Raw genomic sequence first — 18,318 nt, forward strand, 5'->3', positions numbered from 1 at the left:
GCTCACAGATACTTCCAAAACCAGCTTGCAGGTGCCGATGAGTCCGTGCAGATGACGCAAACAAGCTCAGGAGGAGCTCGATGAAGACTTTGTCTGTAGTGTTGTTTCGTTCTAGTTGATCAGTAGTGGAGCCCAGTTGGGGTCGATCGGGGACCTTTGTCGCATTTGGGGTTCTTCTTTTATTTTGGTTCCGTAGTCGGACCCTAATTGTATGTGGATGTTGTAATGCTTTATTCATGTATTTGTGTGAAGTGGCGATTGTAAGCCAACTATGTATCTTTTTCCCCTATTGTATTACTTGGGTTGTGTGAAGATTACCTCACTTGCGACATTGCTTTCAATGCGGTTACGCCTATAAGTCATGCTTCAACACGTAGGAGATATAGCCGCATCGAGGGCGTTACAATCATGGCCTTCCACTTGGGATAATCATGACCGTCAAAGATGGGGCATGTCACAGTCTTCATTCCTATGGTCGACATAACTAAAACTCTAGGCGGTTAAACCAAAATCACACAGAACAAGGGAGTACCTTGCTCTGATACCAATTGAAAGTGCGTTATGTCGACTAGAGGGGGGTGAATAGGTGATTTTTATGAATTCTTCACTGAGGAATTTCAGGGTGAGGAAATTCCTGAACTTGCAGCGGAATAAGTACTCAGATGTACACATGACATAACATGAACATGGATATCATGATGAAATGAAAACAGACACAGAGTACAGAAAGCGTAAGCACGAGATAAAACAGAATGAAGACAAACAGACTGAAGAAATTGAACTGAGAAAATTGAGAAAGTCTTCAGTCAAAGCCTTCAAACAGATATGAACAAGCACACAACATAGTAATGAGGAAATGAAGGGGTTGAGGAAATAGAACCAGTAAGCTTGGTGAAGACAATGATTTGGTAGACCAGTTTCAACTACTATGACAGTTGTACGTCTGGTTCGAGCGGCTAGGTATTTAAACCTGAGAACACACAGTCCTCACTGTATTCTCCTTGAGCTAAGGTCACACAGACCTCGTCCAATCACTCGTGGTAAGTCTTCAGGTGACTTCAAAATCTTCACAAACTTGGTCACCCGGCGATCCACAATTTCCTCCTGGATGCTCTAGACCATGACGCCTAACCATCTGGAGCATGCACAGTCCTCAAAGGTAACAAGCGTCGGTTTCACACAGGAACAATCTCTTCAGTGATGCTCAATTACTTTGAGTTTGTAGGTGTTTGGTTTGGGGTTTTGGGTTTTTTCTCACTTGATGATTTTCGCTCAAAGTCCTTGGAGGATGGGATGCTCTCAATGACAAGTGTCAGTTTCTCGCGGAGCAGCCAACCAGCTAGTGGTTGTAGGGGGCGGCTATTTATAGCCTAGGGAGCAACCCGACATGATAAGACATAAATGCCCTTCAATGATATGACCGTTAGGTGGGTAGATATTTTGGGACAGCTGGTGCATAGCACAGCAACGGTCGGAAATTTGACTATCAAATTCCTCTGTCACTGACCCTGTTCAAGAATTCATCCGATTAACCAGTTAACTTGCCGATTAATCCCTACTCATAGGGTCACCGAGTAGCCGATAAACCAAAAAATCGTCCGATTAATTGATTAAATGGCCAATTAACTTGCCGATTAGCCGATTAATCCCCTACTCGCTAGCCAACCGAGCAGCTACCAGTTAACGATTTCCTCAACAATGGTCACTGAAGAAATTGACTGAACTGTATGAGATTTCGAATGGCTTCACTCGAAGGGATTGGTAGGTGTAGGATTTTGAGTTGAGCATCACTTGGAAACTTTTCCTTAGTTTTACCTCGACCCTCTTTAACAGTACGGTGTTTCCTATGACTCAAGAAAGAGAAAATGAAACTACGAAAACAGAAGTCTTCACGCTTCATGTTCCTCATATGAATAACAAGTCTTCACGGTCACACCAATTTCTTCACTTTCAAAGTCTTCAGAAAGTCTTCAGTCGAAGATATTCATTTTTAGGGGTCGGCTTTCTCTGTAAATATCAAACTCCTCATAGACTTATAGACATGTGTACACTCACAAACGCATTAGTCCCTTAACCTATAAGTCTTCAATACACCAAAATCACTAAGGGGCACTAGATGCACTTACATCCTTCCAAGTCCGACACATCACTTTTTATCTACAATAAGTCACATACATTCATATTTGTGCTTATCTATGTTGATGACATCATTGTTACCAGTTCGGGACTTGCATTTCTTTCTTGGCATCGAGGTTAAGATAAACAAACAAGGTGGGCTTCATTTGTCTCAAGAAAAAATATACAATTGATCTTTTGAATATAGTTGGAATGCAGAACTACAAACCTTCACCAACTCCACTATCCAGTATAGAAAAATAGTCTCTTGGAGAAGTTGATCTGTTGAGTCAAGAAGATGTCACCAATTATAGAAGTGTGATTGGTGACAAGGGGTGTTCCGCCTTCGCCCGCACAGGGCCTCCGGTTTCCAGGGGGGCAAAAATTACACACAACACTCTTCAACACCCCCAAAAAAAGTTACGCACAACACTGCAGCTCATTGTGTCATGTACAGTCCAAGTTGCACCCCAGTTCGTCCCATTGGTGTGTCCAACTAGTCTTTGTAAGTCCTCCAAAGGTTTACCAAGCTCGGCATAATGGAACACTTTTTCCATTGGCAAAAGCCTGGCTGACTCGTAAGATCTTCAATGTGAGTTTGGCTATTTTTTCATCTTTTGAGTACGTCCAACTGATCTTTTTTACTTTTTGCATACTAAGAGCCAAGTAATATCTTCATCTAGGACATCAATCTGGTTATCAGAAGTGTAATAAAAAATAAAAATAAAAATAAATGAGGGTTTAACTCAATCTAAGAAAAACAAAAAAAATGTGGGTTTAACTCAATATTAGAAAGGAGCTATGTACGTATAAGTTTTTTTTTGCGGGTGAGCTATTGTATAAGTCATTTATAAAAGAATCGCAAATGCCCTTAACCAGTGATTGGATCAAGGCCATGCACTTGATTACAATGTTGGCAGTCCTAGTTCCAGAGATGGCCGGATAGAAACATAAGATAATATATATTTTTGCGCAGAAACATAGGGTTTATTACTCCAAAGTTACAGGTTTACAATCCTCAGCGATAAGCACACTGACACACGATGGAGAGCATCTCAGCCAACATGTTGTGCTATCCCCACATCTACCATAATTCGCTAACGAATCTGCAACCCTGTTTTGCTCTCTATGAATTTTAACTGGAATAACAACCCTATCTTTCAAGTACCCCTTAACAGTTCTGACCAGATGACCATGCATGGACCTATCCAACGAGTCATCCGACAGCGCCTTGAGTGCTAAGGAGCAATCCGACTGCAAAAGAATATTCGCCGCCAACTTGAGTCCCTCTGCCATAGCTTGTAGTTCGGCCTCAAGGGCTTCGTTACAATTGAAAATTTTACGATACGCAGCGAAGATCACCCCACCTTTATCATCTCTCAATATCATGCCGGAACCCGCCGAACCATCTGAGCCATTATAAGACCCATCCACTGATAATGCTAATACGCCCGCAGGAGGTCTTGGCCACCGCTTTGGTATTGTATTAGGCTGCGGTTGCTCTTGAGTCCCCGGTGGGTTCAACATTAACGGGGCTTTACCCTTGATGATTTCTTCCACTGACAGGGAAATCTGGCTGTAGGAATTGTAGTAGCTGACCAAGAAGGAGCACGAAACCTCCAGGGGAGGAATAGATTTGCCGTGCTCTAATTCATCGCGGAGGTGCCAGCTGCGCCACAATACCATGATGATTCTGCTTCTAAGTTGCTCCTGTACATTTGCTAGGAGGTCAAAGATCCATTCCCTTCCTGTACATAAGATATCTCTCCTATATGGTAACGGCCAGTGAGTGCACATGGCGTCCCACAGCAATGCCGAATTGGCACACACCAGCAGAGCATGAAATGATGATTCCATTTCCCAATCGCATAGTCGACAGTACCCAGAAGTCTCCATATGCCTCCTGCTTTTCTCTTCATTTGTTGGTAGCGAGCCCGAAGCAAGCTGCCAAGCAAAGTGTTTCATCTTTGGTGGGACAGCAGCACCCCAAACCAGTTTCCATGATGGTCGCATCCCAGATGAAGACGTACTAGAGGCCCCTGGGCAGAACTGCTCATAATGGTCAGACATAGCGAACATGTACGCACTCTTGACAGTAAGCTGGCCAGAATTTTCCCATGGCCAAGAGATGAAATCCTCCTGTTGCCTTGGCGAAGTCTTAATCCTTAGAATCGCCTCCACATCCGGCTGACAGAAGTGCCGTTGCAATAAGTCCACTCTCCAGTAACCACTCACATCAAGGAACTCTGAAACTCTATTTAGACGACAATTTCTTCTTGGCAGAATAGGCGTGAAAGGTGGCCCTCGAGGGATCCAAGGGTCTCTCCAAGCTCTGACCTGTTCACCATTTCCTACTCGCCAAATCATGCCATTTTTCACTAACTCCAAACCATGTTCAATTCCTTTCCAAACGGCCGAGCTATTGCTTAGGAAGACAGTATCCACCAGGCTTCCATTTGGGTAGTATCTCGCCCGAAGGAGCCGAGCACAAAGAGAATCAGGGGCTGTTACGAGCCTCCAAGCTTGCTTAGCTAGCAAGGCCTGGTTATAAGCCCTCATATCTCGAAAACCCAAGCCCCCTTTTGCTTTTGGTAACATCAACTTATCCCAGGCTAACATGCCATCTTCCTCTTTCCATTTTCCACCCCCCACCAGTATTGTCTCATCATCTTCGTGAGGTCATCACAAACCGAGAAGGGAAGCTTGAAAATACTCATAACATATACGGGAAGAGCTTGGGCAACTGCTTTTATTAACACCTCCTTGCTTGCATACGATGAGTACCTCTCACTCCATTCAGTGATCACCTTGCACAACCTGGACTGCAGTGATTCGAACCTTCCCTTGTGCATTCTACCTTCCGGGACTGGAAGGCCTAAGTATTTTGGTTCAAACTCTTGCTGAACTACCCCCAATATTTGCTTAACATCATCAGCAACCATATCCAGACAACTGTCAGAAAACAGGATGGAACACTTTGAAGGGTTTATAAGTTGACCCGTAGATGAAGCATAAGTATTCAAGACATCCTTAACAAGTTGCGCCTGATCCGTGGTTGCTCGGAAGAATAATAGGGAATCATCCGCGAATAAAAGGTGTGAGATAGTGGGCGCCCTTCTACATATCTTGATGGCCTCCAACCCTCTTGTTTGGACCGCATTATGTAACAGAGAAGATAGCGCATCAGCGACAAAGAGGAATAAAAAGGGGGAGAGGGGGTCACCTTGTCGCAAACCTCGGGAAGGTGAGAATTGCTCCAAGAGACGCCCATTGAATTTCACTGAAAATCTGACCGAGCGTACACATTGCATAACCAGAGACACCCATTGGGATAAAAAACCCCATTTCAGTAACGCTTGTTCCAAAAAATCCCAATTAACACGGTCATATGCCTTCGACAAGTCCAGCTTATAAGCACAAAAATCCTGCCTCGATGACGATTGGATGTGATGAATACATTCAAAAGCAATAATAGAATTATCTGAAATTAACCGGCCCGGGATAAAAGCACTTTGGTTTTCAGAAATAAGATCCGTAAGAAGCGGACGGAGTCGATTTACCAAACACTTTGAAACAATCTTGTAGACCACATTGCATAGAGATATAGGACGGAAATCCTTGAGAGACACGGGGTGTTGAATCTTTGGGATAAGCACAATAGCTGTTTCATTCACACCAAGGGGCATCTGACCCGTGTCAAAGAATTTTCGAACCCCTGCAACAATTTCCTCCTTGACACAACTCCAGTTTCTTTGAAAGAACCGAGAAGGAAGACCATCTGGACCGGGTGCCTTTAAAGGACCGATCTGAAATAGAGCGTCTGAAATCTCCTTCTCAGAAAATGGCGCCAAAAGGCTCTCATTCATAGCATCTGTAACCTTTGGCGTGATCTGATCCAATACTAATTCAGGCGACAAAGTGGGATCCTTCGTATACAACTCCTGGAAATAAGAGGCCGCCATCCGTTCCATCTCCGAAGGCACACTACACCAGGACCCATCATCTTTTTGCAACCGACGGATATTATTCCTTCTAGCCCTCCACACTGCTTGACGATGGAAGTATTGCGTGTTCCGGTCTCCCTCCTTCAACCAGACAATACGACTGCGCTGGAGCCACATCATCTCTTCTCTGTATAGTAGTTCATCCAACTCTGCCATTTTCTGTCGAATCAACACACGGTCAGTAGAAGATGCTTGTAGAGAATCAAGTTCTTGCCTCAATGCAGCAATCTGTCTCTCCACATGACCAAAATTTTCCTTGCTCCATCTATGCAGATCTTTTAGAACAGATTTAAGGGATATCGCAACATCCCCCAAGTCACCCCTGGGTTGCACTTTGGCCCAGGCTTTTGCTATCACCTCTGGTAGCCTCTGGTCTCGTTCCCACATTATTTCATATCTCTGTTGGCCTCGCCTCCTTTGGTCCTGTACAGCCTCAAGATGTAACAGTAGGGGGCAGTGGCCTGAACGAGGTGATACCAGATGTTGTACCCAAGCGTACGGGAACACCTCCCGCCATTCGTTGCTCGCACATGCTCGATCCAGCCGAACCCGGACGTTGCCGTTCCCCCGGTGGCCATTATCATAAGTAAACGGCGCCCCCGAGAAACCCACATCCACCAATTCACACACCATGAGCGTTTCCCGGAACGCCTCCATTTGGCTCTCACTTCTACTAGTACTTGAGAAATGTTCGTGCTGCCACATCGCCTCATTAAAGTCACCACAAACCAACCAAGGCAATTCCGAGACCGAATTAAGCCTGACAATGTGTTCCCACATTCTATATCTGTGCTCCACACGTGGCTCACCATAGACAAAGGTGGACCGCCAGGATTTGCCAGACCCTTCGTCCACAATACTCACGTCAATATACCTTTTACATGCGTCCAGAACCGACACTCGGAGGGATTCATCCCAAAACAGAGCTAAACCACCTCCAAGACCTTCAGCGTCTACACCACAAAATCCTTTCAGACCAATCTTCCACTTTAGCCGCTCAATTTTTGCACATGATTGCCTTGTTTCAGAAAGGAAGACTAGCCTAGGGGAGTGGGCTTTTGGTTTCCCAAAACATAAGATAATATTGATGTTGAAGAAAATTATGATGATATCAGGGCCACCTTTTTATTTTCGCACAGGGCTCTTGGTTTTATTGGCCTGGCCCTGTTTTGGTGTGACAATCTTGGTGCCACATATTTGTTAGCTAATCTTGTCTTTCATGCAAGAACCAAGCACATTGAAATGGACTATTACTTTGTGAGGGAAAGAATTGCTAATAAGGAACTAGAGATTCGGTTTGTACTTTCTAAAGATCAAGTTGCATATGGCTTTATAAAAGCATTACCTTCAAGGTCATTTGAGGAATTCAAGCGTAATCTGAACTTAGCTAAGTTCTGATTAAGGGAGGGTGCTAAACACCAAGACTAAACGTACACAGTTATGTTATTAGGAGTTGATGCTTGTTTTGATTACTGTAACTCTCTTCTTTAACTCTCCTTTAATCTCTCCTGTAAATCTTTAATCTCTCCTTAAACCTCCGTGTATCTCTCTTCTCTGAACATGCTATTGACAATTGTAACAATCAAATATATGCATTTATGAGATAAGCCCCATCCTATGAATATATAACATGCGGGCTCTCCACCGGGTGAGTTGAGATGCTTCCACAATTTCCACACATGGGCCAAGCCCCTTAATTCTAACACGTTCATCCGGATTACACGGCATAGATGCTCTGTCGGTGAATCCAACTACTGGCTCTTCCTGAACTTGAGGTTCCCTTTAGGCATCTTGCTCAAGACGCCCTTGTCAAGCTTCTGGTACTGACTCCCAATCAACCCAAGCATGTTGTACAGAACCTCATCGACTTGATCATGATACCTCTCGTAGAACACTGGTAAGGTGTGTGCACACACAAACCCTGCAACAGAGCACCAGTGTAAATGGTAGTCAGAAACCAAGAAAATTTCCAGGTGTTAATCCCTCCCCAACATATTATCAAGTGAAATCATGGCTGTACCGATGTAGATGACGGTGATGAGACTGAACCAGCTCCCAATGAAAGCGGCGACAATGAATCCGGAGATCACCTGAAAGAAAGAAATCAAGCCTGGTCTGACTCTGATGTATGCCTGCAAGTGCTCAAGGGAGAGGACAAATTTATCTCATGGACGTTAGCTTAAGGCGTAACATACCATGAGGAACTGCTTCAGGTCTCTTCCACAGGACACATCCTGAAGGCTTCCCAAGAATTTGTTCACCTGGGCGCCGACAGCGGCGCCCATATTTGCAAACAGCTCTTCGGGTAACTCCACACGGGGCACGTTAGAAGGAGACCTGAAAACATAAATGCTTGCTTTTGATTATGCTGCCTACCAAAGTTCAGGTGTCGACAGCAAACATAGAAAAAAAACTGCATAATTGGTTGGAGTTTTTGCATTGTTGCATAGTATATACCCATTGAGCATGCCTGCGAAGCTGGACCATCCGAACTGGACAACCATGCCAAGAACAAGCACAAATGATACGATGGTCAAGAAATGGTAGTCGAGCCACTCGAAGAAGACCCAGGCAGCTGTTGCAACAGCAAGAACGCTGGATGAGATCTTCTTGTTCCTCCACAGTAGCACGTCGGCGGCTGCGGTCATCGTCGTCGCGAGGAAGGAAGCGACATATCATCAGCAACTCCGTGTGGATTGAATCAAATTAATAAGAGGGAGATAAAAGTATAAGAGGTCCAGACATTTTCCACCGCCGAGGACGTGGTGCACAGACTTGTGGCCGCCGAAGAGCTTCTTGGCTTGGCCGGAGATGGAGCCCTCATCATCGAACCTGACCGACTTTTGCTTGGGGAGCTTGTCGGCGATGGCGTCCATGATGCCGCTCATCATGTTCTCTGCCGCATTCTCAGAGTGCTGTGCCATCCTTCCACACCCTGGAAAATACAATTGTTGGTTAGCATAAAACGCGAGCAACTCAAGCTTCATATTTATTTTAACATGAATATACTAGGATGTCTCTTTGGTGCCCTTCTCAGAACTGCTGTGAGTGAATCAGATCATTCAAGTAGATCAAGAATTTGCTAGTAAATAATCTTGGTGAAGAACCTTCAAGTATAATTTGTTTATAAACTACTCCCTCTGTAAACTTTTATAAGAGCATTTAGATCACTACTAAAAAAGGATTGCAAGATGATTGGACTGATCAAACTAAGGCATGCCTTCTGAGTCTCCAATCATCTGAAATATTTAAGGAGTTAAAGGCTCCTTTTTGTCTAAAATAACTACTGTACTAGACAACAAATCCAGTTTTTTAAGCACGGAAAGGGCAAGGCGAGGTGCTGCATGATCCCACAAACATAAAAAGAAGAAGGGGAAAATAGCACAAGCTGCGAGAGATGAATTTACCAAGCAAAAGAGGAATCAGTAGGCAACTAAAGCTGCCGATCTTCCGGCCAACTGATCCCAAGAAGCAGGCGTTGGAGAGGTACCAATCAGACAAGAGGGGAAAGTTGGGAAATGTCAGGAGGACAAGAGGAATTCTTAAGAGCAACTAGTTTGTTGAGTGAAAGGGATAGGTGGAGCAGTGGGCTTGTCGTAATTGGGCTGCGGACCATGTGCCATCCTCACACCCTGGAAAATAAGTGTGAACCAACGATTGGGTTTGTCTTCATCAGTACTACTGTAGTGGCCTGGAGATTTCTTCCCCTAAAAATAGCCTCGAAATTTTCCTAAGAAAAACAAAGATAACTTAACTATGCTAACTTTTTGAGGGAAAAACTATGTCTTGTACTCAGAGTTCTCTCAGAAAAAGAACTACTCCCACTCCCACCGATCCATGTTAATTGACGCTGATCTAGTACAAAAGTAAGAAAACTTGAAAGATATTTACTGGTTCATGGTCCTGCCTGACGCTGATCTAGTACAAAAGTAAGAAAACTTGAAAGATATTTACTGGTTCATGGTCGTGCCGTTACCGATACCGATATTTACTGGTTCATGGTCGTGCCATTACCAAACACCGCAGCATGTAATATCAGCACCTTGCAGTCTACTTTTTTTTAAATTGTTTGGATTGCTTACCACATATGTCATGTGGTAGCACCATGCAGTCTACATTGTTTTATCTAGATCACAACATGATGGTTTTCCACTTCGGAGAAAAATTATTTCCTCAAAAAGGTCAATCACAATTATCATCTTGCCTGGAGCTCAACTCGGTTGAATGGTATGGAACAATCCAACATTTGGAATTCAACAGTTTCAGACAAGGTAATTCCAACAGGTTTTCTAGAAAAATTATCCACGCTCGAAGCATAGGTAATGAATGTTGTGTACTGCCTGACTTCATACATTGTGATGTTGTAGTGCGCGAACTGTACTTACATTTTTCTTTTTTGCAGGGAAACTGTACTTACATTACAGACCATGCGATACATCTGAGAATATTACAAGCTGGTTGTGCGCAAGTGCATCCCAACAGTTGGTTCTTGGGAATTGTGTGCAGAATGGGATGAAATTGCTCGGACCAAGAAACAATCATCGTTTCTGATCTCAAAATCAGGTTCTTACTTTTTCAGATTCTAACCTCCAGGCCTACCGATCCGAGAAAATGTGCCGGTCTCCGAGAAGTAGGTGCTCTGGATTCCACTTCCGAGAAGGTTCCCGTGTGCCTGTGGGTTTGACAGTTCTATTCCCTGCAAGTGGAAAGTAAGGTATATGAGAAAGATGGAGTGATGCCAGAGATTTCATGTGGTTAACCTCTTCAAAAATAACAAAATAGGACAATCCAACTAACTGAAACCGTATAATGGCGCCAAAGATGCATACAGCCTACTGATTACCATCTATACAGAAGGTGCTAAATGTATAAAAGCATGGTCCAAACTAACAGCAGTCATACAGCACCTGGTTTACAAGAAAAAAGAATATGTAATGCTGGCATATTTATGTACAGTATAGCAAAATATATTGTTCATGATGACTTCACTCACGTAAGCAAAAAAGGACTTTCTGGTGCAGCAAAAAGACAAAAACAAGGGTGCAATGCCTTTTCCGACTCCTCAACATGAGCAAGTCAAGCAATAACTAAGCAAATACAAGATAAAAAATTACATAGCAATCTAGAGTATCAGTCATGATCCCATGTTAAACAACTGGATTGACTAAAGATCATGCATAACATCAATTACCTATCTTATTAAAGTGAACCAGGGAAAAATAAACTCACCTGAACTGGTGTAAAGGCCAAACTAGATGTCAGTCCAGATGTTGCACCACTGCTACCACAACTCTTCTCCTTGAATCTAATATTAGAAAGTAATATGGAATCAAAGAGAGATTGCAGTGCGTGATATCAAGAAGGTGGTCATGAATTGAAATAGAAACAGCAATTTCAAGATAATTACGAGAGTTACAGTAGCATAACGATTGCCTGCAAGGCTACTAGAACTGGTACAGGGTGCAAATAATCTGTAACATAAAAAATGTGTGCAAACACCTAAATGATCTAAGGTTTGTGCAGGGAAACATTAAACTTGTGTTGAATTTAGAAACAGTCAAACAGAAAACATTACACTGCAAGTTATACCGTGTTTTTTTGAGTAGAAGTGCAGAAGACCTCTATTGCCGAACTAATTAGTAGTGATGTGCTTTATGCTTTAACACCAAATGGCAAGGAACAGAACGGAACAAAATAAGATACTGTGGGAAGAATAAAGAAGGCATACTTTTTTGCCACTTTAGCAGCAAGTTTGTTCTGTGCAGCTGAGACACGTAGCTTCCCACTTCCGGCCTGCCCGAGCATGCCATAACCTTCCCCCAAACCATCACCTGGTGATAACAAGATGTGATCATGTCAATATTAAAGTATAGTGTAGCTAAACTAACTACTCCCTCCGATCCAAATTACTTGTCGCTCAAACAGATGTATCTATCTAGCACTGAAATACATCTAGATACATCCATTTGAGTGACAAGTAATATGGATCGGAGGGAGTAACAAAATGTTATTCCAACCATACTGTCAAAACCAACTGACCTAATGAGCTCTCCTCTGGTATTCCAAACTGCATTCAGTTTGCAAGCTTCATCATATCAGTTACCGCATATCTGCAGAACCAAGTTCCCGAAGTCATGACAAGATACCATGCTGTATATGTGATGAATCAAGTTTCAGCACAGAAGGCAAATAAGTAGTTCAAGAAACAAATAAGCATGAAGCTGTTCAATATTTATTTATTTTTCCAAAAATAGTTGAGAAAAGCTTACCTTTCTTTCATTTTTCAAAGGCGGCGACCCCCTTTCTTCTTTTTAGGCTCGGAGTCTGGTACAGGAAGTGGTTTTGGAAGCTTTGCAGGAGGTGGTTCCTGCCACTTCTCGATCTTCTTACGGATTTCTTCTAACAAGTTGCGACCAGCTTTTCCAGTTGGATCACCTCTAATCAAATCGATTCTTGCTGCTAGAGTCGACTTTGCAGCTATAAGCCTGCAAGCACAGGTCCTCAGGGCTGGAGGGGTGCTCTGAAATACTTCGGTTTGTTCAAGATAGCCAACACGAAACTGAGATGTGGCAGTAGAAAATCCAGCGAGGTTTTTCTTCTTTCCTCCAAGTAACTGAACATTGCTCAGGCATTTTTGCAAGTGCTCCCAAACCACCAGCAATCCCCATCAGTTTAGCAGCAACAGCACTGCCAACAATGCCAGAAAGGTTTGGTGCGATGTAAACCATTCTACCCTCAACAAAATCAAGCACCTTCTTCTTTGCAGCATCAAGATTAAGGGCTCTGTCACATGCTTCAATGGTTTTTACCAAATTCTCCTCAGAAAGAGGCTTCCCACTAGTTGTCGACGCTGTCACAGAGACAACCATTATAACTGCAGAAGGTAAAAGCCCTTCCAGATCTACTAGTGTTGGATCCATCTCATTGGCGATCTTCTTAACAAGACGGGCATAATCAATCGGATGATGAACAAGGGATTCCAGTTCAGGAAACTTCAGCCGATACTTATCACGTATGAAATTATGGATTATAATGAGTTCATTCTCAATATCTACTGATAAAGCATTGCAAGCTACAATGAGCTGGTACTCTGGATCCTCCTCCAGGATGAACCCTTGATTAGACAAATCTGTGCCTTTCTCAAGCGCTCCTTCGACTTTCTGCACGCAGCAAATGGACCTGTAAATTAATGTATTGTCATGCAGCGGTGAGTCAAAGATTTTTTTTTAGACTAAGGCTAGACTAAAGATGAACAACACCGCATGCCCTATGGACTCAAATCGCAGACCTATGACCTCAAATTGAATGGAAGCATATTTTCCACACAAACCATTTGTAACATTGAGCGAGAACTGAGCGATACAGCACGAGTGTGCATGCTGTGTCACTGCAGAACCTGCATTTAAGGCCTAGCCTCTGCAGGTGACTCAGGTTGTCTTATAATATGCAGGTGACTCAGGTTGTCTTATAATATTAAAAAGCTCTCCAGGGACTAATCCCTGGTTGGTCTATTTCTTTCTTTTTGCACACTAAACATACTAAAATATCTCCATTTGCACCCTACGAAAAATTTAAAGTTCTATATGGGAATCAGACATGAAAAGAACAATCAACTGAGTGTTTCTCCAAAATCCATACAATATGTGCCATTTAAGATTTCTTTCAAACTAGCAAACCCTGTTTTGGTGGAAAACATTGTGCAGCATCTTATAACTGACTGATTACCCTAACCGCACAAATAAGGTTTTACTTTTTACCAGATATAAACATAGATCTATGCAAGAGAGAAAGGTATAAGGTTACAAGATTTACGAGTTTGATCACATACTTGCATTATGTCAATATAACATTGTGTCTTCTGTAGTTTTGAGACACTGTCAAGATCATCATAATTAAGAGACTCGAGGTCAGGCATATCATCGTTACCATCTTCGTCCACACCCACTGCCTCAGCGTTGTCTTCTTCCTGAAATTTGACAACAGATTAAGGAATTGCCAACAAATGTATCCTTTTAAAACATGGTTACGCAGTAGACACAGAAATCAACTCATGGGATAGACTTCATTGTCTGAAAGTTCGTCAAGATCGGCCAAGAAGGAATCAGCGAAGCTTGCCTGTGAAATGGCACCATTTAGACACACCATGAGATCACTTGCCAAAAATAAATTGCAAATTTAAGATTGTTTAGCTGCTTAACAGGAGGTGAAATGAACTCACCATTATCTCGTCCCAAGTCTTCACCTCGGCAGGCTACACCTATAAGAGAAGTTATTGAAGAGGACGATCAGCTCAAAATCACAACAAATATATAGTGCCCAGATAGGCACTCAATGTTCAAAAAGCGGAAAGCGTAAGCGAAGCAGAAGGCCACAGCTTAGAGCAATGGGTGCTTAACCTTTTTTTAAAAAAATTGGCTATATACACAGGAAAATAGGAAACATGGCACATGGGTAATTGACATAGCATCTAAAATACAGTTCACACCATAGCAAATACACATCAGGTTCACACAAGCAAAATAACAACTAAAATGCAGTTCAGTTCAAATAGTCATAACCTAATAGAGATCATGTGGCCAGAATTTTGCCAGAATATGAAGGAAATAGTTCCCAAGTCTAATAATAAGATAAATGGCATATTGCCATTATTGCGCAAGCAGACAAACAAAAGTAGTTCAAAAACAGCCAAATTCTGGCCAAATTTAAGAAAAACTAACAAGCAATCATGGCATGTACAATTCGAAACAAAAATCAATACAGGAAGTATCAATTCATCACATAAAACTATGCTGTACAAAACAAGAGAGAGAGAGAGAGAGACCTGCAGAGGAGGAGCGGCGGAGGAGGAAGGGCGGAGGTCTGGTCGGCGGCGCTGGCGGGCTGCTCGGGGGCAGGGACAGGGGAGTTGGCGCCAGAGGAAGGGTAGGCCGGAGGGGCGGCGCGCCGCTGGCGGCCCGACCGGAAGAGGGCCGCGGGCTGGAACCCTACCCGTCACGGAGAGGTCGCTCGATTTCTCTGTTTTTTCCTCTGTTATTTCTCTGTTCGAGGAGTCGCCCGGGATGATTTGCCCCAATTCACAAAGGTTGTTTCAATGATTAGTGGCCTCGGCCCCACCTGACAGCCTCTCAGGGGGCAAATTATTAACGCCTCTTTCGGTTTGGAAGATTTTCGTAGGAAAAAATATGGAAACAAAAATTCCGAAGAAAAATTTCCTATATGCACATTCGGTTTGTAGGAAATTCGTACAGAAAATTCGTAGGAATACTACTCATTTCCCGTGTTTTTAAAAAAAATACACATCCACTCAAAACTCATTCTGCGCGTAGGAACGAGGCAAGTTGATTCCTTAGGATGGCAAGTGTCATCTTATCAAATTCATATACTATTCCTAATTCATACGTTTTAATTTCCTCCAAACCGAATGAGCCCCAAATGGAGAAGTGTGGCAAAAGATTCAACTTCTTGGAATGGCTCGGGTAGGGGAAGAAAACGAACTGGTGCGTGACACGAGTCAAGAGTTTCCCTAGTGCACTCCCCCTCCGGCGGTGGAGGCCCTGCAGCCGATGGGACCGTTCTTTGGTGAGGTCGTTTTTGGAGACGACGGCAGCAATGGTGGCCTCACGTCAGGGGTAAGCTAGCCCCCATCGACAACCCGGCTCTCATCTCTTTTCTTTGTTGATGATCCTCTCGTGAGTCTCATCTAGTGGTCAGTGCAACCCGACGAAAAGCAGGCGAGGTGACCCGGCAGATGAAGCGGCATCGGCTTGAAGGAAATATGCCCTAGAGGCAATAATAAAGTTATTATTTATTTCCTTATTTCATGATAAATATTTATTATTCATGCTAGAACTGTATTAACCGGAAACATTAATACATGTGTGAATACATAGACAAACATATAATCACTAGTATGCCTCTACTTGACTAGCTCATTAATCAAAGATGGTTATGTTTCCTAACCATAGACATGTGTTGTCATTTGATTAATGGGATCGCATCATTAGGAGAATGATGTGATTGACATGACACATTCCGTTAGCCTAGCACTTGATCGTTTAGTATGTTGCTATTGCTTTCTTCATGACTTATACATGTTCATGTAACTATGAGATTATGCAACTCCCGTTTACCGGAGGAACACTTTGGGTGCTACCAAACGTCACAACGTAACTGGGTGATTATAAAGGAGTACTACAGGTGTCTCCGAAGGTACATGTTGGGTTGGCGTATTTCGAGATTAGGTTTTGTCACTCCGATTGTCGGAGAGGTATCTCTAGGCCCTCTCGGTAATGCACATCACTATAAGCCTTGCAAGCAATGTAGCTAATGAGTTAGTTACGGAATGATGCATTACGTAACGAGTAAAGAGACTTGCCGGTAACGAGATTGAACTAGGTATTGTATACCGACGATCGAATCTCGGGCAAGTAACATACCGATGACAAAGGGAACAAAGTATGTTGTTATGCGGTTTGACCGATAAAGATCTTCGTAGAATATGTAGGAGCCAATATGGGCATCCAGGTTCCACTATTGGTTATTGACCAAGAATAATTCTAGGTCATGTCTACATAGTTCTCGAACCCGTAGGATCCGCGCGCTTAAGGTTTCGATGACAGTTATATTATGAGTTTATGAGTTTTGATGTACCGAAGGAGTTCGGAGTCCTGGATGAGATTGGGGACTTGACGAGGAGTCTCAAAATGGTCGAGACGTAAAGATCGATATATTGAACGACTATATTCGGAGTTCGGAAAGGTTTCGAGTGATTCGGGTATTTTTCGGAGTACCGGAGAGTTACGGGAATTCGCCGGGGAGTATATGGGCCTTATTGGACCATACGGGAATTGAGGAGAGAGGCCGAAAGGAAGGAGGCGCGCAGCCCCTCTCTGGTCCGAATTGGACAAGGGGTGTAGCCCCTCTTTCCTTCCTCCTCTCCCCCTCTTTCCCCCTTCTCCTACTCCAACAAGGAGGGAGTCCTACTCCCGGTGGGAGTAGGACTCCCCTTGGCGCGCCTCTCCCTGGCCGGCCGCCTCCTCCCCTTGCTCCTTTATATACGGGGGCAGGGGGGCACCCCAAAGACAAGTTGATCTACGGATCGTTCCTTAGCCGTGTGCGGTGCCCCCCTCCACCATATTCCACCTCGGTCATATCGTCGTGGAGTTTAGGCGAAGCCCTGCGCCGATAGAACATCATCATCGTCACCACGCCGTCGTGCTGACGGAACTCATCCCCGAAGCTTTGCTGGATCGGAGCCCGGGGATCGTCATCGAGCTGAACGTGTGCTGAACTCGGAGGTGCCGTACGTTCGGTGCTTGGATCGGTCGGATCGTGAAGACGTACGACTACATCAACCGCGTTGTCATAACGCTTCCGCTTACGGTCTACGAGGGTACGTGGACGAACACTCTCCCCTCTCGTTGCTATGCCATCACCATGATCTTGCGTGTGCGTAGGAACATTTTGAAATTACTACGTTCCGCAACAGTGGCATCCGAGCCTAGGTTTTATGCGTTGATGTTATATGCACGAGTAGAACACAAGTGTGTTGTGGGCGATATAAGTCATACTGCTTACCAGCATGTCATACTTTGGTTCAGCAGCATTGTGAGATGAAGCGGCCCGGACCGACATTATGCGTACGCTTACGCGAGACTGGTTTCACCGCCACGAGCACTCGTTGCTTAAAGGTGACCGGCGGGTGTCTGTCTCTCTCACTTTAGTTGAACCGAGTGTGGCTACGCCCGGTCCTTGCGAAGGTTAAAACAGCACCAACTTGACAAACTATCGTTGTGGTTTTGATGCGTAGGTAAGAATGGTTCTTGCTAAGCCCGTAGCAGCCACGTAAAAATTGCAACAACAAAGTAGAGGACGTCTAACTTGTTTTTGCAGGGCATGTTGTAATGTGATATGGTCAAGACGTGATGCTATATTTTATTGTATGAGATGATCATGTTTTGTAACCGAAGCTATCGGCAACTGGCAGGAGCCATATGGTTGTCGCTTTATTGTATGAAATGCAAACGCCCTGTAATTGCTTTACTTTATCACTAAGCGGTAGCTATAGTCGTAGAAGCAATAGATGGCGTAACGACAACGATGCTACGATGGAGATCAAGGTGTCGCGCCGGTGACGATGGTGATCACGACGGTGCTTCGAAGATGGAGATCACAAGCACAAGATGATGATGGCCATATC

At 43.8% G+C, this 18,318-nt stretch overlaps 1 protein-coding gene and 1 pseudogene across 2 annotated transcripts; both read right to left on the reverse strand.

The window, feature by feature from the left end:
- Window positions 1-7,665: 7,665 nt before the first annotated feature.
- On the reverse strand, window positions 7,666-10,802 carry LOC119354633 (reticulon-like protein B8). Of its 2 annotated transcripts, none has more exons than XM_037621358.1 (6): window positions 10,691-10,802; window positions 8,863-9,054; window positions 8,577-8,757; window positions 8,315-8,456; window positions 8,140-8,209; window positions 7,666-8,040 (listed from the first exon to the last, which is right to left on the reverse strand). In XM_037621358.1, the coding sequence occupies exons 2-6, from the start codon at window positions 9,041-9,043 to the stop codon at window positions 7,871-7,873; spliced, it is 744 nt and encodes a 247-aa protein (XP_037477255.1). In that variant the 5' UTR covers window positions 9,044-9,054; window positions 10,691-10,802; the 3' UTR covers window positions 7,666-7,870. The 2 variants fall into 2 exon arrangements, with proteins under 2 accessions (XP_037477255.1, XP_037477254.1); XM_037621357.1 differs by lacking the exon at window positions 10,691-10,802 and adding an exon at window positions 9,527-9,714.
- LOC119354634 lies at window positions 10,340-15,165 on the reverse strand (annotated as a pseudogene).
- Window positions 15,166-18,318: the final 3,153 nt, after the last annotated feature.

Source organism: Triticum dicoccoides, chromosome 2A, assembly GCF_002162155.2.
Source record: "Triticum dicoccoides isolate Atlit2015 ecotype Zavitan chromosome 2A, WEW_v2.0, whole genome shotgun sequence".
NCBI classification, from domain to species: domain Eukaryota; kingdom Viridiplantae; phylum Streptophyta; class Magnoliopsida; order Poales; family Poaceae; genus Triticum; species Triticum dicoccoides.